Source organism: Cariama cristata, unplaced genomic scaffold (genome assembly GCF_000690535.1).
Source record: "Cariama cristata isolate BGI_N322 unplaced genomic scaffold, ASM69053v1 scaffold19377, whole genome shotgun sequence".
In the NCBI taxonomy this organism is placed as follows: domain Eukaryota; kingdom Metazoa; phylum Chordata; class Aves; order Cariamiformes; family Cariamidae; genus Cariama; species Cariama cristata.
The window spans coordinates 7094-33577 of record NW_009628580.1 but is presented as its reverse complement, the minus strand read 5'-3'; the positions used below and the strand labels follow the sequence as shown (position 1 = coordinate 33577).

At 41.6% G+C, this 26484-nt stretch overlaps 1 protein-coding gene across 1 annotated transcript in view; it reads right to left on the bottom strand.

The window, feature by feature from the left end:
- Positions 1–2003: 2003 nt before the first annotated feature.
- Positions 2004–26484, bottom strand: part of PHRF1 (PHD and ring finger domains 1) — a 25885-nt gene continuing 1404 nt past the window's right edge. Inside the window, exons 3-17 of the mRNA XM_009704883.1 lie at positions 25620–25852; positions 24549–24632; positions 23432–23553; positions 19345–19442; positions 18632–18804; positions 14591–14720; positions 14085–14224; positions 13080–13267; positions 12151–12270; positions 9996–10150; positions 6335–9115; positions 5467–5618; positions 4656–4916; positions 3411–3539; positions 2004–2225 (exon numbers count right to left, since the gene is read on the bottom strand). Coding sequence (XP_009703185.1) covers positions 2091–2225; positions 3411–3539; positions 4656–4916; positions 5467–5618; positions 6335–9115; positions 9996–10150; positions 12151–12270; positions 13080–13267; positions 14085–14224; positions 14591–14720; positions 18632–18804; positions 19345–19442; positions 23432–23553; positions 24549–24632; positions 25620–25852 — 4901 coding nt within the window. The 3' untranslated portion in view covers positions 2004–2090. The remainder of the gene's footprint in view (positions 2226–3410; positions 3540–4655; positions 4917–5466; positions 5619–6334; positions 9116–9995; positions 10151–12150; positions 12271–13079; positions 13268–14084; positions 14225–14590; positions 14721–18631; positions 18805–19344; positions 19443–23431; positions 23554–24548; positions 24633–25619; positions 25853–26484) is intronic.

The window sequence follows — 26484 nt, the reverse complement described above, 5'->3', positions numbered from 1 at the left end:
AAACACCCCCAGCTCCCTCAGCCGCTCCCCATCAGACTTGTGCTCCAGACCCTTTACCACCTTCGCTGCCCTTCTCTGGACTCACTCCAGTCCCTCAAGGGCTTTCTCGTGGTGAGGGGCCTAGAACTGAACACAGCACTCGAGGTGCAGCCTCACCACTGCCCAGTACAGGGGGACGATCATTGCCCTGGTCCTGCTGGCCACGCTATTGCTGATACAAGCCAGGATGCTGTTGGCCTTCTTGGCCACCTGGGCACACTACTGGCTTATGTTCAGCCAGCTGTTGACCAACACCCCCAGGTCCTTTTCTGCTTGACCACTTTCTAACCACTCTTCCCCCAGCCTGTAACGCTGCATGGGGTTTTTACGACCAACGTGTAGGACTCAGCACTTGTTCTTGTTGAACCTCATGCCAGGGGCTGGGTCTGGTCTGTGTATCAGGTCCTCTGCTCCCCTCAGCAGGGACTCATCTACAGCAACTACCCTTCTTTTTTCCTTTTTGGAGCTGGTTGTAATAAGCCGAAACAGAGCGCCAGACATAAGTACCCTCCTCGACGGTCCTTCATCTAGATCCTTGTTTTCCTGGCTCTCAGTGTCCAGAGCCTCGTATCTCTTCTGTAGGGGGACATGGGGAGGGGAGGGGGGCCAGGATAGGATTTGCCTGCCACCCCAAGCAGTGACCTGCCTCCATTCCTCCCCATCTCCGAGATCTCCTCCTGCAAAATGCAGAGAGGGGAGAGGATCCTCCACCTCCTGAGGTGCATTTGGCTGGTACACTTGCCTCAAGGCAGGTAGAGATTGGCACCACCCGTCAATCTCTTCCTCAGACACCCTAATGTCCCTTAACCTTTCCACCTCCTCTTTTGAGTTGTGCCACCAAGCAGAGCAGACCATCGACCTGCTCACACCTCACACAGGAGATAGCTCTGTTGCCCTCCAACGTCAGTACCAGGCTCTGGCATTCCCTGCAGCCCGATACTTGGACCCCTATAGGTTTCCGTGGCAGCTCCGTTTGTGTTGTCACGTTCTTCGTGACACACGCAGAGGACTTAGCACCCTGCTGAGTGGAAACCATTCCTGGGCTCGTGTCAAGTCCCACGCTCCTCCTTTGCTTCTTGATAGGAAAACCAGTCCTTCTACAGAGGAGGAATTACCCAATTCCAATCCTCTTCTAGAAACGCAGTATTTCTTACATAAGAGCCAAGCGTGCAGGTTTATACAGAATAGCCAGGGCAAGAGGCAGCTTTAAGACAAACAAATGACACCTGCTATAGGACTAAAACCATTCAAAATAACTTTATAAATTCTGTCACATTTCTGCTTTGTACATCAGTTCAACCTTATCCCTCCAACTTGGTATTGGAAATTCACAACGCTTGCTTTTTGTTTTGTTTTTTCCTGAAAGGCAGACACAAAACCAGCCATCAGTGCATTATTTACAGAAGTGCAACACAGTCTCTCCCACCCCAAAATGAAACTTTTCACTAACAAGATACTTCCAACAGAACGTAAATAAACACCACGGCTTGAGCAGTGTTTCTGAAGTCAGTTTATAAAGGTTAGCTCGTTTCCGCAATCCCCAAATGACAGAGCGAGTAAAGATTCGCTCACCATTGAGCAGGCTAAAAATACAACATTTCAAGTATTAAATCAGAAGTTTCTAAAGACAATCTGTATTTCGATAAATAAACACAAGGGAAACAGTATACAGCTCTCAATATACTGTATACGAAAAGTGGTGTCCAGTTTCAAACTTTTAGCAAGACAGGTACACAGCCCCAAAATGTGATCAAAGTAACCCTGAAAACTGTAGCAATCCGGGAGTCCCAAACATTAATCTCTTCTGTGTTTCCCCTCGAATTACTCTGCTGGTCTGAGGCATCTGATTGTTATTTAGTTCTATATCTGTAGGTAATAAAAAAAAACAAAACAAAAAACCATCCAAAGTCTATTCCCATACGGAAACAATTCAAAAGAAGGTTCCGAAGATAAGTCCTATTATAATGCAGCTGCAGATCTGTTATTTCCTCTGGTATAGTGTTGGCAGTCAAAATAAGTTCAGTCCAAGTAATGCTGGCTGTGGCTTGCTCTCAGTTTTCCATTTCACGTGTATCTTCACCATCAGATTTCTTATGTTTCCTCATATGTTTGTATTTTTCCACATACGCTTTCACCAGATTAGCCACCTTCATAGGGTTGATCTCTCCGCTTTTGCTGTGGCAGATCTACAAGGGATTGGAAAAGGCATTCGGTCAACTAACAGTATTACGGCAGTTTAGGAAGGCTGCAGACAAATGATAGAGAAGCTCTAAGCTTCCAGGGGAACCGACTCCTGCACAGATACTCGAGTCTTATTGCAGGATACATAAAGCAGAAAACCCAACAAGAGGGAGAGTAGTGTTTTACTTCAAACATTCCAGAAATGGCCCAGGGCTTATCTACTGAGCATCAACCAAATGCAGAAGCATCTCTGAAAGCACAATTATTCATTTTTACTACAGGTTTTTCTGTCCAGCCAGTTTTACATAATACATGGTAACCAAGGAAGTGTTGGTTTCCCATTTTTTTGATGATTTTGAGGAAGTGCTGCTCAGATTAGAAGAATCTGGCAGTTTTAAGGGCCTATTTTCAGATATGGGAGAAAGAGAATGGACCCTACAAAGAACTTTATCAGTGCTCAGAGAAGAGTTCACAGTGACTTCAGTAGCAATAAGTGTTGCTCAGCTCTCCTACAAACCACACTTGAGGTTCATATGGGTCACATAGAAGAGGTGAAGTTGCAGCCACTATCTCCGGAATTTTGATTTATGATGGAATTTCTCAGTGATAGCAAGAATGCAGAGCACGGAGAGAATACAGTTCTCCGGAGTACCTTGACCACAAGAGCATTTCTTGCTCTCACAAGACAACATTTACCTGCTGATCACATCTTTTTTAGCTACAATCTGGTCAGTACTAAGATTCAAGACAAAAGTCAACATCAGCCAAATTGCAAGGCCCTCTTCTAAAGTTCAGGGACACCACCGACGCTCAAGGAATTAACGCACAAAATATTTTCTCACTTTATCAGAAACAGCTTGACAACTCTGGCCGAAGTTCTTAATGAGAACCATTCTCACCCAAGGCACGTACCACATAACATTTCAGCTCAGGTAGCTTAAGCTGAGCAATGTTCCAGACCACTGAAAACACAATCTTCTAAAAGGAACAGTCTGACAGCTCTCATCAGTGCCACCACTCAGTCCTACTTAAAGAAACTATTGCTTCACCACAAGAGTATGAGTCAGAGTCCAAAGATGTGCAACTCAGTTACAGCATGTAATTGCTGAAGCTGGCAAGCGCAATCTAAAGTTCTGCCACTTATTTAACGATCCGCACAGCTCCTCCTCTCCATTTCACTGTCACCTTACCTTTTGCACTGCTTTTCGAAGAATGTTCTTGTATTCCTCCTTTGTAATTTCCCTCTTCTGGTAAAAAGGCTTAATAGCAAGTTTCACTTCTTCCACAGCCCTTTCCTGCACGTGAAGCTTCTTCATGTACTGCACAGCAAAGAGAAATTCATTACCTTGTGCCACCTTGGGAATGGTTTCTGAATCTGTTTTTCTTAGAAATGCTCCAACAATGAAAACACTTGTTTCAGAATTTCAATGACGCAAGTAAGAGCTAGCCTCAAAGCGATTTCCTTTACTGTAAAATTGCAGTCTTGAAACAAATACCAGTTCAGCTACGAGGAACCCTTGTTTTATGTAACGTTTATTCTATGTCTCATAGAACGTGTTTTAAGGAAGTGACTACAGTGTCTACATATGAATTTTGGTCTCCCCCTTCCCTTCCAACAGCTTTGAAGTAAACATACATCCATCAAAAGGCATCAGATTCTAAAAGCAGCAAGCCATGGCTGCAAATACAAAGCTTCAAGTAGCTCTAAAGACATTCTGAAAATTGCAGAGTTGCCTATAAATTAAGGACTACGGATGACATCAGAACATATTCTATCAAAATAAGTTCATAAAAGCTGCTGCTCACAAATGGAGGTTTGGCAGGAAAAGTATCTTACTGTTTTGTTTTGTGGTAGAAAGTACAATAATGGGCTAAGAAGTCTTTGTTCTTGTCTTAACATCCACTATGTCTAGAGCAGATGGTCTGTACAGCAAACCCAGAACTCAGCAGCAAGGTAGGAGCACCACAAAATCTCCAAGTATTTTACTATCTCTGCATTTTCAGTGCTGATAAACAGCAAGATACAGTCCTATCTCTCTATAGGATTGCTAATTGACATTCATTTCAAAGCCAAAGGGTAAAGGAGAAAACCAAGCGTTTAGAGAAACCTGGACATTCTGGCTTCTGGAAAGTCCCTTCCAAACATTCATGCAAGGAAGTTTCAGAACTTTAAGAATGTATTTTAGATGCTTTAATCCCTCTCTGTCTTACTGCAATGAAGCAGTAGAAAGTGGAACCATCAAATGGAGTAAATCCCAAAAGAATTCAAAGAAAGGACTCCCTGCCACTCCTGGATTAGCATAGTCAGTCATCAAAAACAACAGTGACAACAGGGGCTGGGAAAATACAGTACAGAGAAAGTTAAAACCCCCCAAACTTTAAAAGTTCAAATAAACATAATGTCATGCATTTGCTACTTCATAGCATTCACTCACTTCCTCATTTTTCGTTTTATCCACTGGAGGTTTGGGTGCTCTGATCTTTTCTTCTGCGTTTCCAACAGAAGCAGCTTGGATTCCTGGTTCAGATGCTGTAGCCAGGCTGCCCGGCTCTGGAGTCAGGTTCTGTCCTGCCATGCAGCCAAGCACTGGAAGACTACCCTGCATGATAAACTGAACCGTGGGCTGGCTGACAGGGGCATAGGGAGGAAGGCTTGAGGGCAGAGGTGGCGTCAAAGGTATATTTTGACAGTACACCTGTGAAACAAATAGCATTTTGTCAATGCTTATACTCGCAAGAGAGAGCATCAGATCAGGATTTTTCAGAGCAGCTTTTATCCACTCAAACAGCTAAGTAATTACTAGTTTAAATCAGGGAGGTTAACATCCCAGTCCTCAACTAGGTCTCTGTGCACCAGGAGTTAGCAACAGTCCCACTCACTTTTTAACTGGTGGACGGCACAGACCGATGGCACAGACCAATGCCACCAGGCCAATTTTTACCACCCGATCACAATCACGGAGAAGCTCAGAGCTTCTCAAACAGCACCATCTTTCCGCAAGTTACTGCTGAAAAGAGAAGCTGAGTGTATAGAGCAGAAATTAAAAGAAAATGTGCTGCTTCAACTGTAAGGACCATCTGAGAGATTAAATGATTAGAGGATTGTTGAGGTGTATGGGCTATATGAAATGTACCACACGCAGAAGGCAGCGAACTCTGCCATGAGAGGAAGGGGTGTTGCACAACGAAGGCACAGATGAGGTGGGATGCCTTCCATGACACTTGGGTGCCAGAACAGGAACCAACCTGAGAGGAATCTAGATCAGGAAACATAGGCTCAGGAATCATATAATTGGTTGGAGGAGGCTCATTTAACTGCACCTGATTTAACGTTTGGTTCAAGTCCTCTGCTTTCCAGGTCCCTTCTTTTGCTCGCTGAAGTTTGTAAAATGGCACCCCTACATTCCCCAAGAGAAGGAAAAGAAAACATTTAAGAACAAAACAAACCTAACGGGTCAGAGATTCAAAGCAAATTATACATAAGAAAAATAAAGTAAAAAGGATCTAACAACAAAGCTAGCTATAAAACGATTCTGTTTAGCAGTCATCAACATTTTAAAGCTTCTGATAATAGAGGACTTATCATCCCCTTGAGCAACTGTTTTTTACTGGGTTTCCCTGAGAGTACCCAACGAGAAGCACACAAGCAACTCTGTCAACACACATAGCACATAGTCCCAAGCCAAACCGTTTCCAGCAGCTTTAGCTTAGCAGAGCTCACAGGAGCGATCTAGAGAGATTTGTCATGCTCCTCAGTACCAAGAAATATTTATAAATTCTGAAGGCAAAACAGCCCATCCTAGTTAACTGCAGAAAGGGTGGAATGCGGGCTGCCAGTTCAGAGATTGGGTTGCAATATGCGTTTCACGGCTGAACAAGCTGCCGCTGGCTAGCCAAGCTGTGCTGACAGCATATCCTCTCTGATTCATTAACACAACTCGCCTCATGATTTCAACAAGTGCAAAATGCCAGCTCTCAGGGTTGGGAACCACAGGATCACCCCAGCTCAGATGACAGAGCCGTTACACTACAATCAGGTTTAGCCAGGCACCGAAACCTTAAGCTTTATACAGCCTGCTTCAACTGCTGTTTGTTTTCCGAAAGAGAGACTTACTTGGAGCTTTTTCGGCAGATAACGTGCCACCTTCTTCCTCCTGAAGATTCCAGGTAACTCTTTTCACTGGTGCTTTTGATTTCAACACAGGACCCTGAGGTACTACCTCCAGTTCAGGCTTACTGAAATTACCGGTTTTCTCATTTGACACAAGGCACTCTTCTTTCACCACCTTGACACAATCCGTTATTTTGCTTTTGGATGAGCTTTGAATTGGTGCAGCCTCAGCCGGAACATGTATGATAACTTCCTTCTTTGGGGATGGTTCCATCAGAGATGGACATAATGCAGTATTTTCTATTTTCATTGTAATCTCAAGGTTTGTATTGCTACAGGTACCAAGCACTGCTGGATCACTACTACTCATTAATTCTGTTTCAGCAAAAGAATTCACATTGTCAACTGGAACACAAATGTTTGTGATCTCCGGCACTGGGAATGCAGTTTCACTGGTCACTTCCTGACAGATGGGTTCTACCTTTACAGTTTCTTGGGTCTCTCTCGGTTGAATGGGGGTCTCAGCCTGTATTTCCTCAAGTTTGACATTTGGTTGGATGGTTATCGAAAGCTCTTCTAGTACTAGCTCCTCCTTTGGCTCTTGTTTGAGGGAATGGGGTTGCTCTGGACACTTGGACACATTTTCAGTTGGAGGCTTTTGATCCTTTTCTGGTGGAGGAGGAAGTGAGGTCTCTCTTGATCTGCATTTTCTTTCTTTGGAACGTGATCTTGATCGTGGTCTTTTTTCCTTTGATTTGCTGCTTTTGTGCTCCCGAGATCGAGATGCAGAGAGAGACTGAGATCTCCACTTTCTCCTCTCTCGAGACCTGGATCTCGATCTCTTTCTGCCCCTTGACCTCAAGCTACTATCTTTATCATACCTCTCATAGCTTTTGTCTCTCCTGTGTTTCCGCCTTTTAGTCCTCTCAATGCTATTCGACCGGGAACGTTCCCTCCGTCTTGATCTTGATTGAGACTGTCTTTTCCTTTTCCTACTTTCATAAAACTCAGAAGTACTTCCAGGACTACCTGAACGTGACCTAGATTTCTTTCTCTCCCTAGACCAAGAAGGCTTTGCCTTTTTATCCTTCATTTTCCTTTTTTTAGATCGCTCGTAACTACTAGAACTGTCAGTAGAAGACCTCCTGCTCTTGGATTTCAATGTGTGTGTTTTGCTATGCTCTTCTCCATCTGACCAAGAGGTGGATCTGGAGCTTCTGTCCCTTGAGAGTGCTCTATCCCTAGACCCTGATCGGGATCTTTTATGCTCTTTGACAAGTGCCCTTTTCCTTTTCATCTTCTTCTTGCTTCGGGAGCTGGAGTTTGAACAGGACCTGGAACGTGATCGCCTCTCTGTCTGTTCTACCTTTTGGACTTTGTGCTGCCCATCATTCTTTGAGGGACTATCTGGTTCCAGTTTAACATTAATATTAGGTCTAATCAGTTCTTCAGCATTAAAGAACACATTAGGGCCTTCTCTGCTTTCCTCCTTTGAACACTCTGCACTGGAAATTTGCTTAACAGCAGATGAAGTGCAAGGACTGCTTAGAAAGTCTTCCTCGTCCACATTGTGTCGTTCCTCTGTATCAGAGATCTGTTCCACAATCCTGCTTTCTACTGTCACGTCATCATGAGACTCTGTGTTACCAGACGGTAGGTCAGAGTCAGCCCCAGATCCAAACATATTTTCTAAAGTGTAAGGGGTGAAACGACGGACAGTTTGAAACATTTGAACTTTTGGATTTTCAATGGAAATAGTCCTGGTTATATTAGTTAGTGGGATCCCTGAGCCAAGCCTTTCAGGACTGCTGCTTGCTGAACTCGAGTCCGATCCTGTTGGCTCAAAGGGATCATATATTTCACTTTTGACCTGCTTTTTCTTAACTGAGAAAAGAGGTGAAGGACTCTCTTTCTGTTGCACTTTGTCATCCACAGGGCGGAAGGTGTTACAAAATCCTGGGTTAGACAGTCTGCTGGGATGCCCTGCGTTTCCAGGAATATTGATTTTAAAACTCTCAAAAGAGCTTGGGCCTTTGCTCCTTGAAGTGCCCAGTAGCAATGAACTGCTATACACGCCTGTACTGGTAGAAAAAGACACTCCGCTTGTACGGGTTTGTTGCTGAGATTCCTTGGCATTTGACTTCTGACTTTCCATCTTGCTACCCTTCCCCGGTTGATTAGTGCTCTCTTTGCCAGTCAGCTGGGTTATACAGGAGCTGGGGATGACACAGCTTTGGCTTCCTGCAGGTTCTGGCTCCACCTGCTTGCTGCTGGTTTCCTTTTTAATCTTTGGTATCCTGGGAAGCTCAAAGATGTCAATTCTCTTGGGAGGTGGTTCTAATGGCTGCCTCACAGTTACAGCTTTTGAGCCAGAATTCAAGTTACAGCTCAGAGGCTTTGAAGATGAGTCTGTGGGTGCAAAGTTTTTACAGTTTCCGTTAAATCTGGGCATTTCATCTGACTTGGAGCCATGCCTGCTCAGAGTAGCTATATTCTGAGTCTGAACAGACCTGGGTGTCATTGAATATTCTGATTTTACAGTTGCCTTTTCTGATGTAGTCTGTGGAGGGTTTGTTGCAGGCTCAATCCTGCTCAGTGAGAGTGAATGCAATGAAAACAAACTTGAGGAGGAGGGTCTGGTGTGAGTACTCAGCCCCGAGGAAACTGAAGGTCCAGCAATGGAGCTGCTTGCTGTGGTCCCTGAGTGCACTGTACTCGGTTGGGTGTTATGTCCTGAACCATCACCCACTCTCAAGTCGTTCACTGATCTTCTATGAAGTGGAGCTACGGCATACAAGCAAACAATTAAGCTTTTCAGTACATATCTGGACATTTTCCCCCAACATTAAAAAATAAAGTACTGAGCTAATTAAGTTCCACTGTGGTTGGCAGACATACCACACAGTAATAAAGCACTCCCAACAGTTCTTTTGGTCAGATACTCAAGGTTTAATGTCAGACAACTGCACCTTTGAAGTAAACATTAATGTTTACGAAATAATGTTACGAATAATGTTATGAAATAAATTATTCTGTTCTGTAGATATCACCAGATTCGTTTTTATTACCCTGTAGTCGCTGATTGATAAAAATGACTGTGACGGAGGATGTTATAGGTACTTATTTTAAGAATAAAGCTCTAAGAGAGCTTCAAAGAGATTCTTTCCAAATAATACCACGCCAAGGGAAGACACAGCTGAAGATGCTAGCACATACTCTAGAGCTCTACTTTTGCAAAGAAACTTCTTCCCAAGGTCCTCATCACCGCTCTGCTCTTCAAATCTAAGTACAGTTCACAGGCATGGCAGCAATGCATAACAAATGCCAGAAGAACTGGGTACTAAGATATTTCTGCTCTATCCAGTCCACCATTTTTTTTTATAACAAAGCATGAAACTACAGTGTGGTACTTTTGAAAGAAGAAAACTACCTATTAAAACCAAAATCCTCCAGTAACATCTCAGCTCTGCAGTTAAAACAGAGATGAGTAATACTATCTCAGAGCATACATTAGACAGATTACTGCTGGCAACTACTGAATCTATCCTATATAATCAAATGCTCAATAAGAGAATCCCTATGTTTGAAGCTATGCAGCCTGTAGCACCAGGGCAGATGTGGATGTAAAAGAGGCTAATCGCACTATGAAGTGCCAAACCCTTACCTGCCTTCTTTATTGCCAGCGAACCATCTCTGTTGATGACCACATCTGAACTACTCATCATGAGAAAGCTCTGTCCAGACAGGATACTTCCCAACAGATCAGGCACAGCAGCAGTTTCTACTTCTTGGTCAGGACTCAAGGCAGGTACACTGCTTCTGCATGTTTCAGAGGGGTTATATTTCCTTTACTCTTACAGCACTTGTTCTATACACACACATTACATTAAAAAGAAACCAAAATCAAGGGCATAAACAGAGGTCAGCCAGGGAAGTTCACTTGTAGTTTTGGCTTCACTAGAGTCATTCAGTCCCCATCTCCCTCTGACAAACAGAAGGTGAAGCTTTTACTGACTTCCCACAGTGACACCACAGGATAGGAAAGCATGAAATCATACCAGAGATCTTTGATAGGCAAATGCTTTTAATCTTATTTAAGAGTGGTGTTCACCGTCTTCTGTATCAAGATTAACTTTCCAGTGCATTTAAGATGCATTTTTGAAGCGTAAATCATTGTTCAGCACTTAAGAGGTATTTCCATCCCAGCTGCCTCTGTTTCCCCTTCCCCCAATCATCATCACAAATGTATTCCCCAGGCCTACATTGCTATCTAAAAAAATTGATGCAGCTTGAACCAGTGTTTAGCACCAGTCAGAATACACATAGGTGCCTACTGGGAAGGTAGCTAAGAGCATGGCATAGGAGGAATTACACTGAAAAACAACAGCAATGCTCCCACACGCGCGACAACACACACACTCTCCTTTATGCATTACTCAATCTTATGAAGATGGTTTAACTATAAATACTCCGTTCTTGAAATATGGACTGAAAAGGTTTGAGTGTTTTCTGGTGTTAGGGTGTGGCTTTTTTGCTTTTCTTTCTTTGCTTTTGTGTTGGTGGGATTTTGGGGTTTGTTTTGTTTGTTTTTTTTTTAAAAAAAAAACCAAACAAACCTCATAACTTCAAAAGGGACCAACAGACCCAGCTCTTCAAGAGAGCTACATTTCATTTCTGTATGACAACAAAGCAAGCTTTCCAAACACAATGTACACCAAAACCCTGTAATAACATACAACAGAAAGACAAAACAGGAAGGCTAAAAGATTTGGCCGCCCAGGCCAGACCAGGAAACTCACCGTAGCCCAGGCAAATCAAGCCTTTAGAAAAGCTGAATTTCAGCTAAACAGTTCTACCATCTAAACAATGTGCTACTCAAATAACTTGGAGGACATGGAAAGCTTCCTGAAAGGCTTCCTTCAGGATTGAGATGGAAAAGGTAGAGAAATATTCAACGTTACCGCAGAAAGATATTATTTTAATCCCGAGAAACCAACCTTTGCCTAAGTCAGATGCATTAGAGGACAGTCATGTAAACCTCTCCCACCTTTAATCATTAAGCTGAGCTCCCTCCGTTTCTCCTAGTCTTCAGCTCCCTCAGCCTTGCAGTTTTCTGTGACTTGGTTTGTACCTGCCTCAGTCATTTTCCCCATCCCTTTTCTTCTGATCATGCTCCTGCTCTCTGTGTCCTACCCCTCTGCACTGTGTCCTACACCCCAGTCCTGAAAACCCACTGTGGCTGCCAGCGGGAGGCACCCAGCAACACTCCCTGGCCCCGGCATGCACAGAGGCACACAATTAGCACGCACACAGGCATCTGTCAGACAGCAAAGCAACTGTTCAATTGCAGGATCAAACAGAGTTTTCTCTCAGTTTTCTGAGCTCCAACAAATGGCAGAGGAATTGGATGAGGTGGGTACATCCCTCATCTCCTCCTCTGGATGTGCAATTAGATTCCTCAACCCTCCCAAAAAAACAAGTGGTGTTTCAAAGGTTCATGAAACTGGGATTTAAAACATACTAAAGGGATTACTAAACAATCCCAAAACAGAAAGCAAGAAAAGCCAGATCAGGGCGGAAAAAACCATTTGAAATTTCAATGCTATTATGAAAGAATAAGTGTGTGTCCTACAACATAAAAAAAGAATTCTTGGATAAAATGCTGTGGTTATTTATCTACACATGTGCAGGCATGCACACGCACTCTTTCAAAATACTCAGGGTAAGAAAAGACTTAAACCAGGATGATCACCCAGTTTGCTCTTTTGTTAGGGTCATTAGACAATTAAGAAAAATAAAATAACCTGATGGATTTTTACCTGGGAAGTCCCACAGAAACAGGTCTAGCTACGGGACGGTGAGACCTCAGTGCTGACTGGGAGAGAACTCTCCTTTTGGCACTCACTGGTGAATCTGGATTTGTTGGAACGTCGTCGTCACTGTGGGGAAAACACACACACAAACCCTGAAATCATCTGGATGTCTTTCACGTCAGACAGAAGAAGCAGGTAATACTACTAGGACAGATACGGCTAGAGAGCATCATTTGTTTTATTATGATACATTAAAAAAGGTTTGTGCAATATACTTATTTTCTGTGGCTACATAAATAGAACAGCGTAACTCAGCCAGCAGAGATTCAAATGTAGATTTTTATTTTTAAAATATTAAATGGGTAATTTCCGTTTATGAAAGGATCTAAAAGACTTATTCAGTGGAAAATTAAATTTCACCAACAACAATTTCAGATGCCCCCTCCCCTAAATCCAAAGCTTAACAGTGACACAAACTATGGCATAGCAAGGTTCCTCCTGAATTTAAAGTGTCTGGAAAAGTGAAGATGGAAAAAGGAGAAACATGGAAGATTCCACAGGTCCATTTAATTCTATGTGAAGTCACTGTTTATTGTATACCAAATATGCTAGCTATCTTCACTTAAAAGAAACAGAAAATGACTGATAAGGATCAGACTCCTTCTCCTTCAGATTCTAGCCTTTGAGTAACCCTATCAATCTTGTTAAAGGTTTTCATGAGGTTTATTATTCCAGCAAACCTCTTTAAAGAGGGTTCATTCTTTAAGAGCTCAGCAACTTGGCCAAGAAGGAAAGAAAGAACAGGCCAATGTGTTATTATGAGTTGTATATCCAAAGCTGTCTTCAGACACGAGATCTACACTCTGCAAAAAGTCACATGTACAAACAACCCAACACTTGTGAAAGTATCTGATCATAATCCAGAGATATCTTACCTTTCATAAGGATCCAACTCATGTGGACCTCCAAACACAGACAGAGAAGCTGCACCGATATCTGCTCTCATCAGACCAAGCGAGGGCTCCGTTGGTTTGTACATGGAAGGAAGCGATGCCCCATGCTCCGGTTTAGTAATACCAAGAGTTTTTGCAATACGGGAGCGACTAGTAACCCCATTTTTCACCTGCACAGACAAAGAGATTGGGTTATTTGTACATCAGGGCAGGTACATACCCTGGGTTTAAAGGTCCAGATTCTTCACTTAGGCTAAGTACAGTCATCAGGTTACTACTATCAGTAGCAGATGTGGTGTGCATTTATTGTCTATATTTGTTTTAAAGCATTTATTAAACCTCGAACTATGGCGTGTATGTCACTTCACACAGAGACTACATGTATCAGATTTAAGCGACCAGATAAGTTTCTAGAAACCTTTAATAATGTCATTCAAAATCGTCAGTTCCTTATTAAAGGCTGGAGGGACAGTTCTGGCTGTAGGATGGAAAGTCTAGTTAAGGTAGTTGAGGACAAAAGTCAAGCTGGTGCAGAGTATTTGGCATAGTTCACATGAGAACACTATCCACTGCTGAAAGGGATTTTGAGAACCCTTACAGCTGATTAACTGGGTTTGCAACAACACAGACACAAACATCCACAGCCTATTAAAAAGAATAGGTGGTGGCAATTTTAACTGAGCTTGCATCAGTACCAAGTAAACGCTACAGGTGAATGGCAAGGCATAACACAAAGCCTGCAGGACATGCTTTACAGCGTGATCTCTGCAGTTCAGATAACAGGATTTGTCAGCAAACCCAGCAGGCCTGCCTGGAAGTTGCAATTCCGTTTCCATGTACAGCGTCTTTCTGGAGTACACTGGACACATCCTGCACATACTTTCAGCAGAAAAAGAGTTACCTGCTATCATCATAGGACAATATTTTTTCCATTGAATCCCATGTTAGAGTGCTTTTACAGATGACTGAAAAGTGGCAGAAACTCACACGTGATGTTACTCTCTTCTTTTTCCCCCTTCTCTTCTTTCTCGCAGGCTTGCGTTTCTTCAGCTGTGTCCCTGAACTCTTTTTCCCAGCAGAAGATTTTGTCTGAATTCTTTTTTTGCCTACTACTTTCTTCCTCCTACCTAATGGGACAAAAAAAGACAACCAAGTATATGGTTAAGCGCCTGCACTGCATTTTACCCTCTACTCGCCTTTTCATTCCCCCATGGCACACAAAGCAGCTCAAAGAGACCTACAGTGTGCTGCAACAGTATAAAACAACAGAGCAGAAAAAGGGAAATCATTAGGATTTATTTAAAAGCAACCTTCAAGACACTTCTGGGCAGAGGCAGTACAGGGAAAGAAGAAAATGCATGCGGTATACTTCTGAAGCTGCACAAGCATGGCAGCATACAGTTGATCTAGAGTATTTTGTATGATTCAGGCTTGTCTTCCCAAAGCTTTTATTCTTGCAGATGGGAACCACAGAAGGTGTCCAACGTCCTTACCTCGTTTTCTTTTCTGCCTAGTAGGAGCCTGCAGGGTAAGAGGACGCTCGTAGATGGCTGTGTTTAGGCCTGCTACAACTGCCTCAATTGTTTCATCCAGAAGAGAGGACATGAGGTACCCTGGCACGTCCTGCGTGGGGGATTAAAAGTTACATGATACAGGTATCTGAAGGTCAGCAACAAGTTAGTTACAAAAGCATTCGATGAAAAATGGATTTGAGATTCGAATGAGAAGCACTCGTGTCACCAAGCTGCCAGTTATGTCACCTTTCCTGCCTATTGACTGTCATATCAAGGAGGACATGACCTTGCTCTTCAGCCTCCCTCAGTATTACAAGTCACGGCTAGCATAACTCTGTTTAAACAAAGAACAATCCCTGAGGTTGACATTTCCTCAATGAAAAAGTTCACTTAAGGCCTTTCCCAAATTCACCTAACTGACCTCTGGCTCATCACGCAGTAAAGTGCAATGAGCAAAGACTGAAAAGCCAACACAGTACGGGTCTCCTGCCTTAAAACTCCTCATTCTTTAGGTCAGCTTTACCTAATACTGTGAAACACGTCCAGAGGCAGCATTTCAAACACACACCTCAGGGAACTCACTGAAATGGCAGGTGTGAGTCTCTTTCCAGAGCATCACTTCATTGCGGTAAGTGGGGGCTGCTCCTACAAGGTTCAAATTCCTCTTCCTTTCTATACTCAAGGGTTAAGCTCATTTAAACAAACACATTTGAAACGTATGGATTCTGAAGCACCAGCCTCAGAATGTGAACTCAAAGCCTCCTTGCTGGGTAAACATAGCACAGGTTTGTTCCTTCCTTCGGTTGGAAGGACGTTAAGAGCAGGTTTCTCTCAACAGCTATGTTAAGCTGGCCATGCTCACAGTAACCATATTCCTAAAATGTCACAGACTCATAGAACCACAGAATGGTCTGGGTTGGAAGGGATCTATCATCTAGTCCACCTGCCATGGGCAGGGATGTCTTCCCTACCCCATTCTTCTTTCTTCAAGCAACTAAAATGCATCAAGAATTCATAAAGTTTCACGTGAGCCTAGCAGATGCAAAGATACCTCTGATGTTACAGATTATTCACTGTGCTTACTTTCTACCAGAGCATATGCATCAGATCCTTGTACCTTTACGAAATGTGTACATGGCACAAACGCTAGAGGAGAACGGCTTTAGAGTATCTTGCAGTGGCAAAGAAGCTTCAAACTGCAAAATGTCTGAAAATAGAATATGCCAAGAGAAATATACGCTACAGAAGTAATTTTGCCAGGCTTCTCTCTTAGCGTCACTAATGCATGCTCCAAACTATTTTACTGAGCTATTTTTATTAGAATGCCATTGCATCCTGGGTGCCAATAAATACTACATAAGGTTCTCCAATTTGGCGGAGAACAGGATGGAGTAAAGAAAGCCCTGAACATTAGCCTAAACATATTTATTTTTCTAGAAGGACCTAAAATAGTGCGTCTAGTTAACCATCACTAGTTTGGGTGCCTACAGAACAACAGATGAATTACAAAACAAACTGCCTCGCTGAATACTACGGCTTTCTGAGGATCTGAAATCAGCACCTCTCTCTGCTTTGAGGACAACGGCTTACACACTCCTTAACCAGCAGAATTAAACTTCAGTCAACTCAAGGTACGATCTAGAATAAGACGTACTTTTATGCAGAGACAAAGGCAATGAGTAATAGTGCCTTTCTAGGTATAGTTTGTAATAATCTTTGCAGATTGAGAAGTGGAATGAGGAATGGCTGCTTGAATGGGAAGTATCAGGTTCCCAGGTTTACACTGCTATGCAATGGTAAAGTCCCCAGGCACCACCTCTCTCATCTGAAGGAAACAGCTACACACTATTTCTAAAACAAGTGGTATGGAAAGAAAGAAAAGCACTAACAGTTACCTTGTATAGCCTCTCACCTCAAACAACTCTTCTATAGTTTTTTTTTTTTTCAACATATAGCCCTGACAACTCAGATGTACTTGCTTAAGAACAATGCATCAAATCAGTCATCAAGTTTCTCTATTTTATTAATTCTTCTAAAGCTGAAATTAAAAGGCCTGGGTTTGGAGATGAGGGGTTGGCAGACAAATAAGATGACCACCACCATGGAGGATGTAATGAACTTAAGGACTGCTAAAGCACTCTGGGAAGTCCTTAAATCAAGGGGAAGAAAAAAAAAAACCAACCAAACCAAACAAAACGTGACAAAAACTTAAGGTGAGCTAGATCTTTGTTCAAGGCACCTATTTCAAACTGCATTTACTGCTGTAATTCAGATCATTTGGGATTTGCTACAAGTTTCTCTCCTCCCACTTACAATAATTTTGATGAGAAATTTAACAGGTAAACTCTGGGGAGTTAATTAACAGTAGACTGTTCTTCCCAATCATTTGGTAAGATAATGGAAAACTCCATTTTTTTTCTCCCAGATTTTGGCATTTTGCTTTGCTTCCCTTAATTTCCGTTTATTTCTTCTGCCTGAAGTTACAGAATATAGAAGTGTAGCTCATGATGTTGAGGCACTTCACAATCTCAAGTGCATTTCCTTTTTCTTTCTCACCTGACCCTTACAACTGGATTACAAGGGAAAGCTTAATCTGCCAGACCTTCTACCTCCAACTCAGTCTTTTCCCAGTCTGTGCTTCACACTTCAAGGAGAGCCTTTATAGCAGACCCAACCTGAAATTCACAGCCAACTGACCAGCTTGAAGAAATATTTAATTTTATCTGTTCTACCCTTCTCTCTCCTCTCTACATTTTCCTATCTTTGGGGAAAAAGTTGACAATACAATCAAAATGACATGTTATTGTCAGATGAAATCAAGTTTATTTTCATAGAATCACAGAGTAATTCAGGTTGGACAGGATTTCGGGGGGTCCCTCAGAAGGGTCTGACCTTTCTGTTCACTAGTCAACACTGAATTCAAACCAGGTTGGTTAGGCCTTTCTTCAGACAGGTGCTGAAAGCCACCAAAGATAGAGATTTCAAAAACTGTCCAAGCAACCTATTCTCATGGTTGACCACCCCCAGGAGAAAACCAATTTTCCTCATGTCAAGTCAGATCCTCCTCTTCCTTTCAAAAGTTGTAGAATTTCACACATTTCTACCAAATTCAACAGCAGCATTAATGAAGAACCAACTAACCTATCACTAGTCCCATGGAGGTTATTTACAGGCTCTGCTTCCACACTAAGGCACCGTATGCTCCTGTGCAATTTAAGGCTTTTTATTTTTATGCAAGTGACGGTGTAGAGTGCTTTGGCAAAAGCCAGAGGACAAAACAGACAAGAGATCCCCAAGTTTGAAAGTTCTCAGTTTGCAGCATACTAATTGTTACCTAAAGGATCGTAATTACCTCAGTCAACAGAAACATCTCAGGTGCAGTCATCTTCAGTAAACTGTTCAATAACTAAAGAATTTGAGGGACCTCGGGTATTTGGGATACTTTCTTGCACAGATTATCTGGTAACTGTTAATGTGGTTGAACTCACACTGCCACATCACTGAGGACACTAGTTTCCGGGTTTTTCCTTTTCAGTAAGAGGCTGATTTTCTCAAACACAGAAACCCTAAAAATACTACATTTTTCCTCTTCAATTTGGCTGAAGGTGGCCAACAGGTTCTACTGCTACAGGAAAGGGAGTAGAAGGACAAACAAGCAAATACACAAATGTCAAATAAACATGCCCTGTCTCTGCAAAAAAGCATGCCAAAAACCAGAAGTAGTGCACAAACTGTGCATTAACAGCCACTAAGAATAAAAATACCATTTTGCTCACAGCTGAGGTGATAAAAATGCAGATTAAGAGAGGAAGCTACAACAGATTTAAAAATAGAGACTCTTGGTCATGTGCTGCACTCAATTTGCACATGTTCTGCATCTCAATTTAAAAGAACTCCACGACTACTAACCATTGTGCCATGGACAGACGACACAGGCAGCTGAGCTACTTAAGGGGGGGACTTATTTCAACTCTTTCACAAGGTTATTCCAGAGGTTTATTAGCAAGTACTCCCAAATACCTGAATTTGTTGTGCTGTTGTCATCCGGTTTCTGTTCACTGTTTCCCTAACTCGTTCGCTCTGCCGAGTTCTGGCTATAGCTCGGGTTCGGACTTGCGGGCGTAGCCTGCTGGTGGTAGGAGTAACATCAGCCACGAGGGCAGCAACCTCTTCTTCACTGACATGATCTGTATCTTGAAAGAAAAGATGTCCAGGTCACTTGTCTTTCTACAGGTAAAAGCGTTTCAAAAATATTGGACAAAAAAAATAATCAGTATTCACTTCCTTAAACCAATCACCTCCAAAGGCAGACATTATTGCCTCAATAGGAAATGAGCACAGACACCACTGCTTCAGACTGTTAGACAGAAAGATGATTTTCCAAGTAACAGAAATTGCTGCTACCTTGGCAATCTGAGGTCAGGATACTAACAAATTCTTTCCAATGTAATACAATGCAGTTGCACTAAGGTGCTAGGCTTGCCTCAGGAAGGTTAAAGAATGCTTGTAGGAAGCAGTTCCACAGGTTGTAACTGCAGATGAAAATCTTAACAAGATCCTCTTATCAGTCAAGAGTTCAAGTCAACTCTTTAGGTTCAAGAGAGAACGTCTATCAAAACAATTATTTAAAACAGATAAAACCAGGAGTTAAACATTTCAAAACAGCACGTGCTTCAAATCATCCAAGTCACGAAAAAAATATTTACTTTGACTGGATACCACAAAACCCTTACCTGCAGCAGCACTGACATCTGCAGGGGCACAGGCTGGACAGAACCATTCATCTACAGGGACTTCACTCAGAGGTGGATTAAGGCATTCCATGTGATACCTTGACAAAAGAAAAGAAAAAAAAGTAAAAAAAAAAAAAAATAAATCAAACAATGTGCTCCTTACCAATGGAAGAGAGCCTTTTACCTCCATCCACGTGACACGTAAGGTGGACACATTTTCTGAAGCTTGAAACTATGGTCTATGTATCTGCTTCTACCGATCTCCAGAGAAACAATGCTACCTGATAGTTATATAAGGGTCTTCAATTTTAGATGGTATTTTGATCACTTTAGGCTCAAAAAAAAGCTCAGAAAAGTGAGCACTTTTCCCTCGCTGTGTGGTATATCACTTGCTGTTTGAACCCAAGCTGAAGAAACGTGCAGAGTCAAAATCGACGGTGGCAAAGAGAAAGAAGAGAAATATTGAGGCACTGGGGAGAAAGGCTATCAGGAAACAACATCAGTTTCCTGCAAACCAACACAGTATTAACGTTCCTGGTACTTAGGAACATTCTATTTTGCGTGACTAGACACAGGTCAACTGCAATGCCTTGTTATGTTGAATAAACGCATTGAATCCCACATATATGTTCCATGACGGTTAAGACAACTGGTGATAAAGATTTCTGCATAACTGCACAAGCTAGGGTGCAGAGCACTGTCAGTCACCACCTTCATAGAGCTGCTTGCAGGACTGGAGACTAACCACACTGACTTCCAATCGCCATTTGATTGAGAACAGTGCTTGCCCTTATCAAATCTCAATGGGAAAGAGAGTATGACGCTCCCATAAGGTAGGCCTTTCAAAACGTTCTCTACCCAACAAGCTGAGCAGCTAGACTGAACAGTCTCACCAACCACTTATAGAGAAGCTACCCAGGAAAGCCCTTCAACATTACCCAACTTGGGTTCTGTAATGTGTTCGATTCCATTTTCAGCAATTAAAACCCAGCCAAAATGACATGTGTTAGGAGCACAGAATTTTTGAAGCAACTCATGTTCAAGTTACACTGCTAAAAAGAATTAAAACAGATTTCCCAAGTAAATCAGATGTTTCCCATGAAAACCAAGTGCTTAGATGAAGTTCCCTAGGCAAGGAACACAGCCATCAAGTAAGAGTTTCAGCTTCAAGTTAGCAGCGTTTCTACATCCAACTTTGTTCTTTTTCTAAAAGGAGAAACCCTACTGTTATTTCTAATGCAGTACAGTCTTTTATTCTGAAATATGTAAAGGAAAAAGAGTGAAGCTCTCTGCTTCACCTTCCCACGCCAAAATTCACTGCCTGATAACATATATCAGTGCTTGGCCACAGAGTAAGGAAAGGGAAGGAACATCTGACACTCTAATCCCATTTTATAGCAATACCAAAAAACCCACAGAGAGACTACAGCTGTCAATCTACCTTCCACCCATCACTGCAACTTCAGATTGGTTCTTTCAAACCCATTCCCAACCACATTGTGATAAACTCAACTTGCAGCTAAACTGTCAAAACCATCAATATTATGTTTATACTAAAATATATGAATTGTCAATGCAAAATGGAATATCGTGTCCTTGCATGAAAGAGTATGCCTCAGCAGATGAGATTTTAAACTCTTTCAGAGACTTAAGAAGATTTGCAATAAATCATTACTTCAAAATTAGAGTAGCAAAGTAGTTTCCTTCTCTGGGAAGGAAGAGTTTGTCCTCCAACTGCCAGCTACCAGGAATGAGATCATTTCCCCAAAGCAGTATTCTGACAAGTAATAGTGTTAGGCTCAAGACAAAGTCATAACACAAGTACTTGTAGCAAGAACTTCATTACATACTTTTCAAATTATCTTCAGGATTTCTGAAGTCACGTTATAACCCACTTGACAAGCAAAGACCTTCAGCCCTAAAACTCTGGACACCAGAGAACCTATCACAACAGCTATCTAGAGTCCCCTGGACAGGGAAAGAACCTCATCACACAGAAAATCATCACAACAAAACTCAATGCCAGATCTTACAGAAGGATAAGGTGATACTTGTTTTACAAAAAAACCTCACAAGTAAATTGATTTTGCTCACACTCATTCTCTCAGGTTCATTTACTTGCACTCTTGCACCCACCCACTCACAAGCATAAAGACTCCGTGTGCCCAAGCGGTCTGGCCAGGATTATTTGTGTGCAATGCAGAAGGCAAGAGACACTGGCCATCAAGTCCTCAACACATCTCTCAGGCTTTGTGACTGCCAGTGAAGAACTGATTTTGGACTTCTTTCCTGTACCTTTAAGGAATGAATGGATGCTTTGGGGGACCTTCTGCCTCAGTATTTTGTCTCAGTCCTCACAAACAATGAGAAAAATGAGATCTATTAAATGAAGGAATTTTGGTCATGGATGTAGCCTTGTTCTTCATCTTCTTGACTGCTATCTCTGTATCAGTGTTACTCTCTCCTTGCTATTTGGTAACCTGAATGAAATCACACAGTAGTGTGCCACACCATCAATGCAATTAACCCTTTTTTCTACTGTTTGTTCAAGTGTCTAGACACGCACGCTTTTACATGCATACCAATCTTAATACTATCGTTACATGGTTCAGAAAGTTAGGTTGTCACATTCCAACAAGTCTTACCTAAAAATGGTTTCAACAGAAAAAGATTTGATTGTTTAAACCATAACTTAGATTCATGAGATAATAGCATTATAACATACAGCTTAAACATCGTGGAAAGCCACATCTAGCTAAAAGCAATGGAAAGATAGGATGACTCCATTGGTTTTAGAATTGTTAGCAAAAATAACTGATGAAATTTTCACTCCAGTGTCAGGTCAGACAGAGAATCTAGAGGAATAAGACTAGGATTTGAAGCAAGCTACGCTACATTTTTCTAGAGTTAAATCTCAGCCATGGAGAGCTAGTAAAGACTGCAAGTTCTTTCTTCAGGAAAGTGCTTCTGGAAGTGCTAACTCTAGAACTCAATCGTTTATAAAGAACTTATTTTAGGAAAATAAGACAAAAATCAAAAACTGTATCAGACTTGGGGGAAAAAAAACAATAATCAGAGGAACTATTGAGAGACCACAGAGGAAATTCTGAAGCAATGCCCTGAGCTCAGATAAGGTTTATGAAAGTTCAGAAAGAACTGAGAGACATGACTTCAGATAAGACCTATGAAACATTGATTTTGGTTAAGTATTTTAAACTCAGTGTTCTGATGACACGCTTAACAAGATTTAGCATTCCTGACTTTGTCTCTTCCCCAGAAGCTGAATCAGCGTATATGGGCACTACAGAAGACAAAGACAAAACTAGACTTACCAGATGTCTAGTTAACTTGCTAGAAGTAATTTTTGAAATTTTATTTTACATATTCTTTGCAAGCAAGTATCTCTCTTTGTTCAATGGGTAACTTTTGACATCAAACTGACAATGCTGCAAGTCTGATTAAACAGTGTAAGAGCTTTAAATTCTAGCAGAAGACTGTAGGTCTGAAGTTGTGTTCAAGTATCTTGATGCCTCTACTCAAACGCTTACTTTATTAATCAAGGAGGGGGGAAAAAAAAAATGTTAGGCGAGACAGAAGTAAGCAAGAGTAAAGGAATCATTTAATAGCTGTGGCTATAAAGAAAAGACCTAAAAATTTCACGAAACTGGGAATCTTAAGCACTTCTCCTGCACAACACTAATGCCCGGACAGTTGGGACAAGTCACACACCCTCTCAAGAAGACATAAAGGACGGATGATTTTTACCCTCCATGCACCTGACATTGCATGGATGAGCACAAACATCTTCGTCACTTGAAGGTATGGTCACCTATTTTAGTGGTCTGTGGCACTGATGAGTGCAGGACTCTCCAGCATAGGTTGCTACCTGACCAGAAAAGGATCCATCACATCATGGAGATGTCTGCGCTAGAAGCACAAGGATACAAGGTTTGGCCACACAGTGAGCCTGAAAAGAGCGGCAAGGGACAGCCTACAGACCAGCCAGTGCCTGCGGACCAAACAGTGGCCAGCCCTGCAGTGCCATCTGCAATCGTGCAGGTGCTACATTCACTGCAACCTTTCTTACCCTGCATCACAGCCATCGCACAGCAGCAGACGATCCTCGCGGTCACTTCTGCCACACACCTCACAGAATGTTGGGTCCTCCTCTTCAACGTTATCCTGAGTTTTCGTGTTCTCAACAGGAATCTAAATAAAAGAGGGATTAATATTTTATGCAGAAAGTGGCACTTTTAAAAATCCATTGTCGCATTAACAGTACCTGCAGCAAAATCTAAAAGTGAATGAACTAAAATGGCTGTTACGTACCAGAACCTTCATTTAGTTCATTCAACACATCTAGGACATGATCAAATGCTTGAAAACATCTACTGAACTTGTCTCTTATCAGACACCAACAATGACAGAAAACTGCATTTTTTGAACAGACAAAACCAAAATTCCCAAATAAGATCAAAAGTAGCCAAACATACAGAAAAAAGCCCAAAAACAAGACCAAAAAAAGAGAGCATGCTTAGCTTTTTTCCCCCCTAAACATATGATTTAAATGTTAATTCGCACTTCTGTTAAAATGCAAACAATAATAAACCATAAGTTTATGAAATCAGAGCATCAAACTCCTAAATGTCCCCGGAAAACCAACATGTTCCTGATATTAATAAAGAGCAATGACAGCTCTTCAATATTCTTTTGTGAGAAACTACTAGCACACCCAACTGTGCCTTTAAGACCTCTACTATTGCCTTGTGTCTCTCTCCCCTTACAAACCCAACTGTTACACAGCCTAGCTGGTAGCAAGACATAAGGAAGAGATCACGTATAACCTAGATTATTCCTATTCATATTATAACAGCACTTGCAGTACGCGGGGCATTTTCCTCAAGTGGACAAGCTTATCAATGCAGAACAGCTTAGAGTCAAATGTCCATTCTGCAAAAGAGGCAGTCATGAAAACCACCCTTTCTGCCATCGGAAACGATCCCAGACTTCAATCCATACACAATACTGCAGGAAATGTAGTTAAGGAGGAAGACAAATCCTAACAGTTCCTTAAAAAGCAATCTCAAAATAGGAAAGAAATAGTTCATCCAGATAGCCAATAACAGATAAGCACGCTAGAAGCATAAATCTTTGAACAGCTATTTAGTGGCAATTGGCCTTGTTTGCTACAGTAGAAAGCTTACCTTTTTTAAGATTTTACCACCAAAACGTGCCCGAATGCTAATGTACTTAAATAGGTTTCGATCCACTGGACAGGAGTTTGCATTCTAGAAAGAAAAAAAAAATAATATTTTTTTCCCCATGCAGTTAATAAGCATATCTCTTGATTCAACTTTTAAAAACGAAATCTTCAATTATTAATGGAATAAGCATTAAATTAATGTAGCAGTCATTTTAATAGCTATTCGTCTTGACATTGTAAGTACTTAAATCTGACTTATCTGGTTTACAAACAACCTATTGTATCAGCGAAAACATCCATTTTTAGAAAAGCATTTATTATACCAGAGTCATTTAATTATTATTCAATTGCCAAAGCAACAAAGTTCTTCCAAACATTGCCTTGAGACAGCGCTCATATTTTAGGGCAGTTTCTTTCTTTTGGATGAATAAGCAACTGGAAATGGTTTACAAATATATTCAGTAAGAGGGGTTTTTTTGGTTTTTTAAATTTAGTTATCACTGGTACTGCTGCATGCACAGTAAGTTTTGTTGTAATTCTCAGCCTGGATTATGATTATGGGAACTACACAGTTAGGTGGCAAGGAACTGAAGACTGAAAACTGAATTCAGAGTAAACTGCTGATTTAATTGGTACTCTTTTATATCTTTTCTACATTTAAATGTTCACTGTTGCAACAGACTCCCATCCAATGGTCACAACACAGAATTAAACAAGAGATAAAGATAGATATACAGAGAAATATATACACACACACACAGATAAAACCAGTATTACTCGTGCCTTGACTTGAAAAAAAAGAATTTTAGATGTCTAGAAACACACTTGCTTATGACATTACAGCTTTCAGAGAATAGAACAGCTCAGGATAGGTACAAGAAAACCAGATCCACACTTCTCAAACACGAATCTTGCCAAACAGAGCAGTAACCCAAGTCTGCGTAAAAAAGCTTAAAAAAGCAAATATAAATATTACAGTGTTTTGTTCTCCTTACAACAGGACAGCATGATCAGAGGAGAGAGAAAAGAGCACACCAGAAGGCCACACGACATCAGGGACAAAATAGCTCACCTTAGACCACTCCACGATGCAGTCCAGGCAGAAGTAATGGGAACAGTTCTCAGGAGTCCCAACAGCCTGATTTCTAAACATGTTGAGGCAAATGGGACAGTTTTCACCATCCTCATCAGAGGAAATGCTCTCTCTGTTGATGTGTGACTCTACTTTCAGAGACTTGGTCATCGCCCCCACAGTGGCCTGCGTTTCTTCCTCCTCTTCCTCTTCTTCATCATTGTCTTCGCAATCTTAAAAAGTGAGAGATGAAAAATGACTCTCGTGTGCTGCAGGGCTTCAGCAGCAAGGGCAGAGGGGGTGGGCAGGATGGGGTAACAGTTCACAGAAAATTCCAAGTAAGCTAATTTTACGGGGCTGCAAGGGCGAACCACAGCCTCCCCAGTTTGAGGCAGTAATTTTTGCTGTGTTCTTTTTTCCTAAATCCCTTCACTAAAAAGCAATGGATTACTCTGGCAAAAAATAAAGCCTGATAACGTGACTAGTCTTGCAAGAGATTAAAAGGACAGACAGCAGAAAAACAAGGGATTATCAAAACAACAAGAGAGTAGGATATGTCAGGCTACCACTGAACACTGAAGTTAAAAAATAAAGTTATAATAAAGTTATCATGTATCCAACTTTTTTTTTTTTTAAATAGACACTCCAGAGGACAAGAAGCAGCAATACACCCCCCTGCAGAAGAACAGATTAAAAATTTCACCAGTAAATCGTGGCTTTGAGAGTCAAGGGATCCAGGTGCCTAGCTGGAGATTTCTTAAAGAAGTCTGGTTTTGAGTAAAATTAATTTTAAACACTCAGCACACATTATTGAGAGGTGTTTTTAATTTTAGTACAAAACAGAGATGTATGTCAGTCTTTCCCT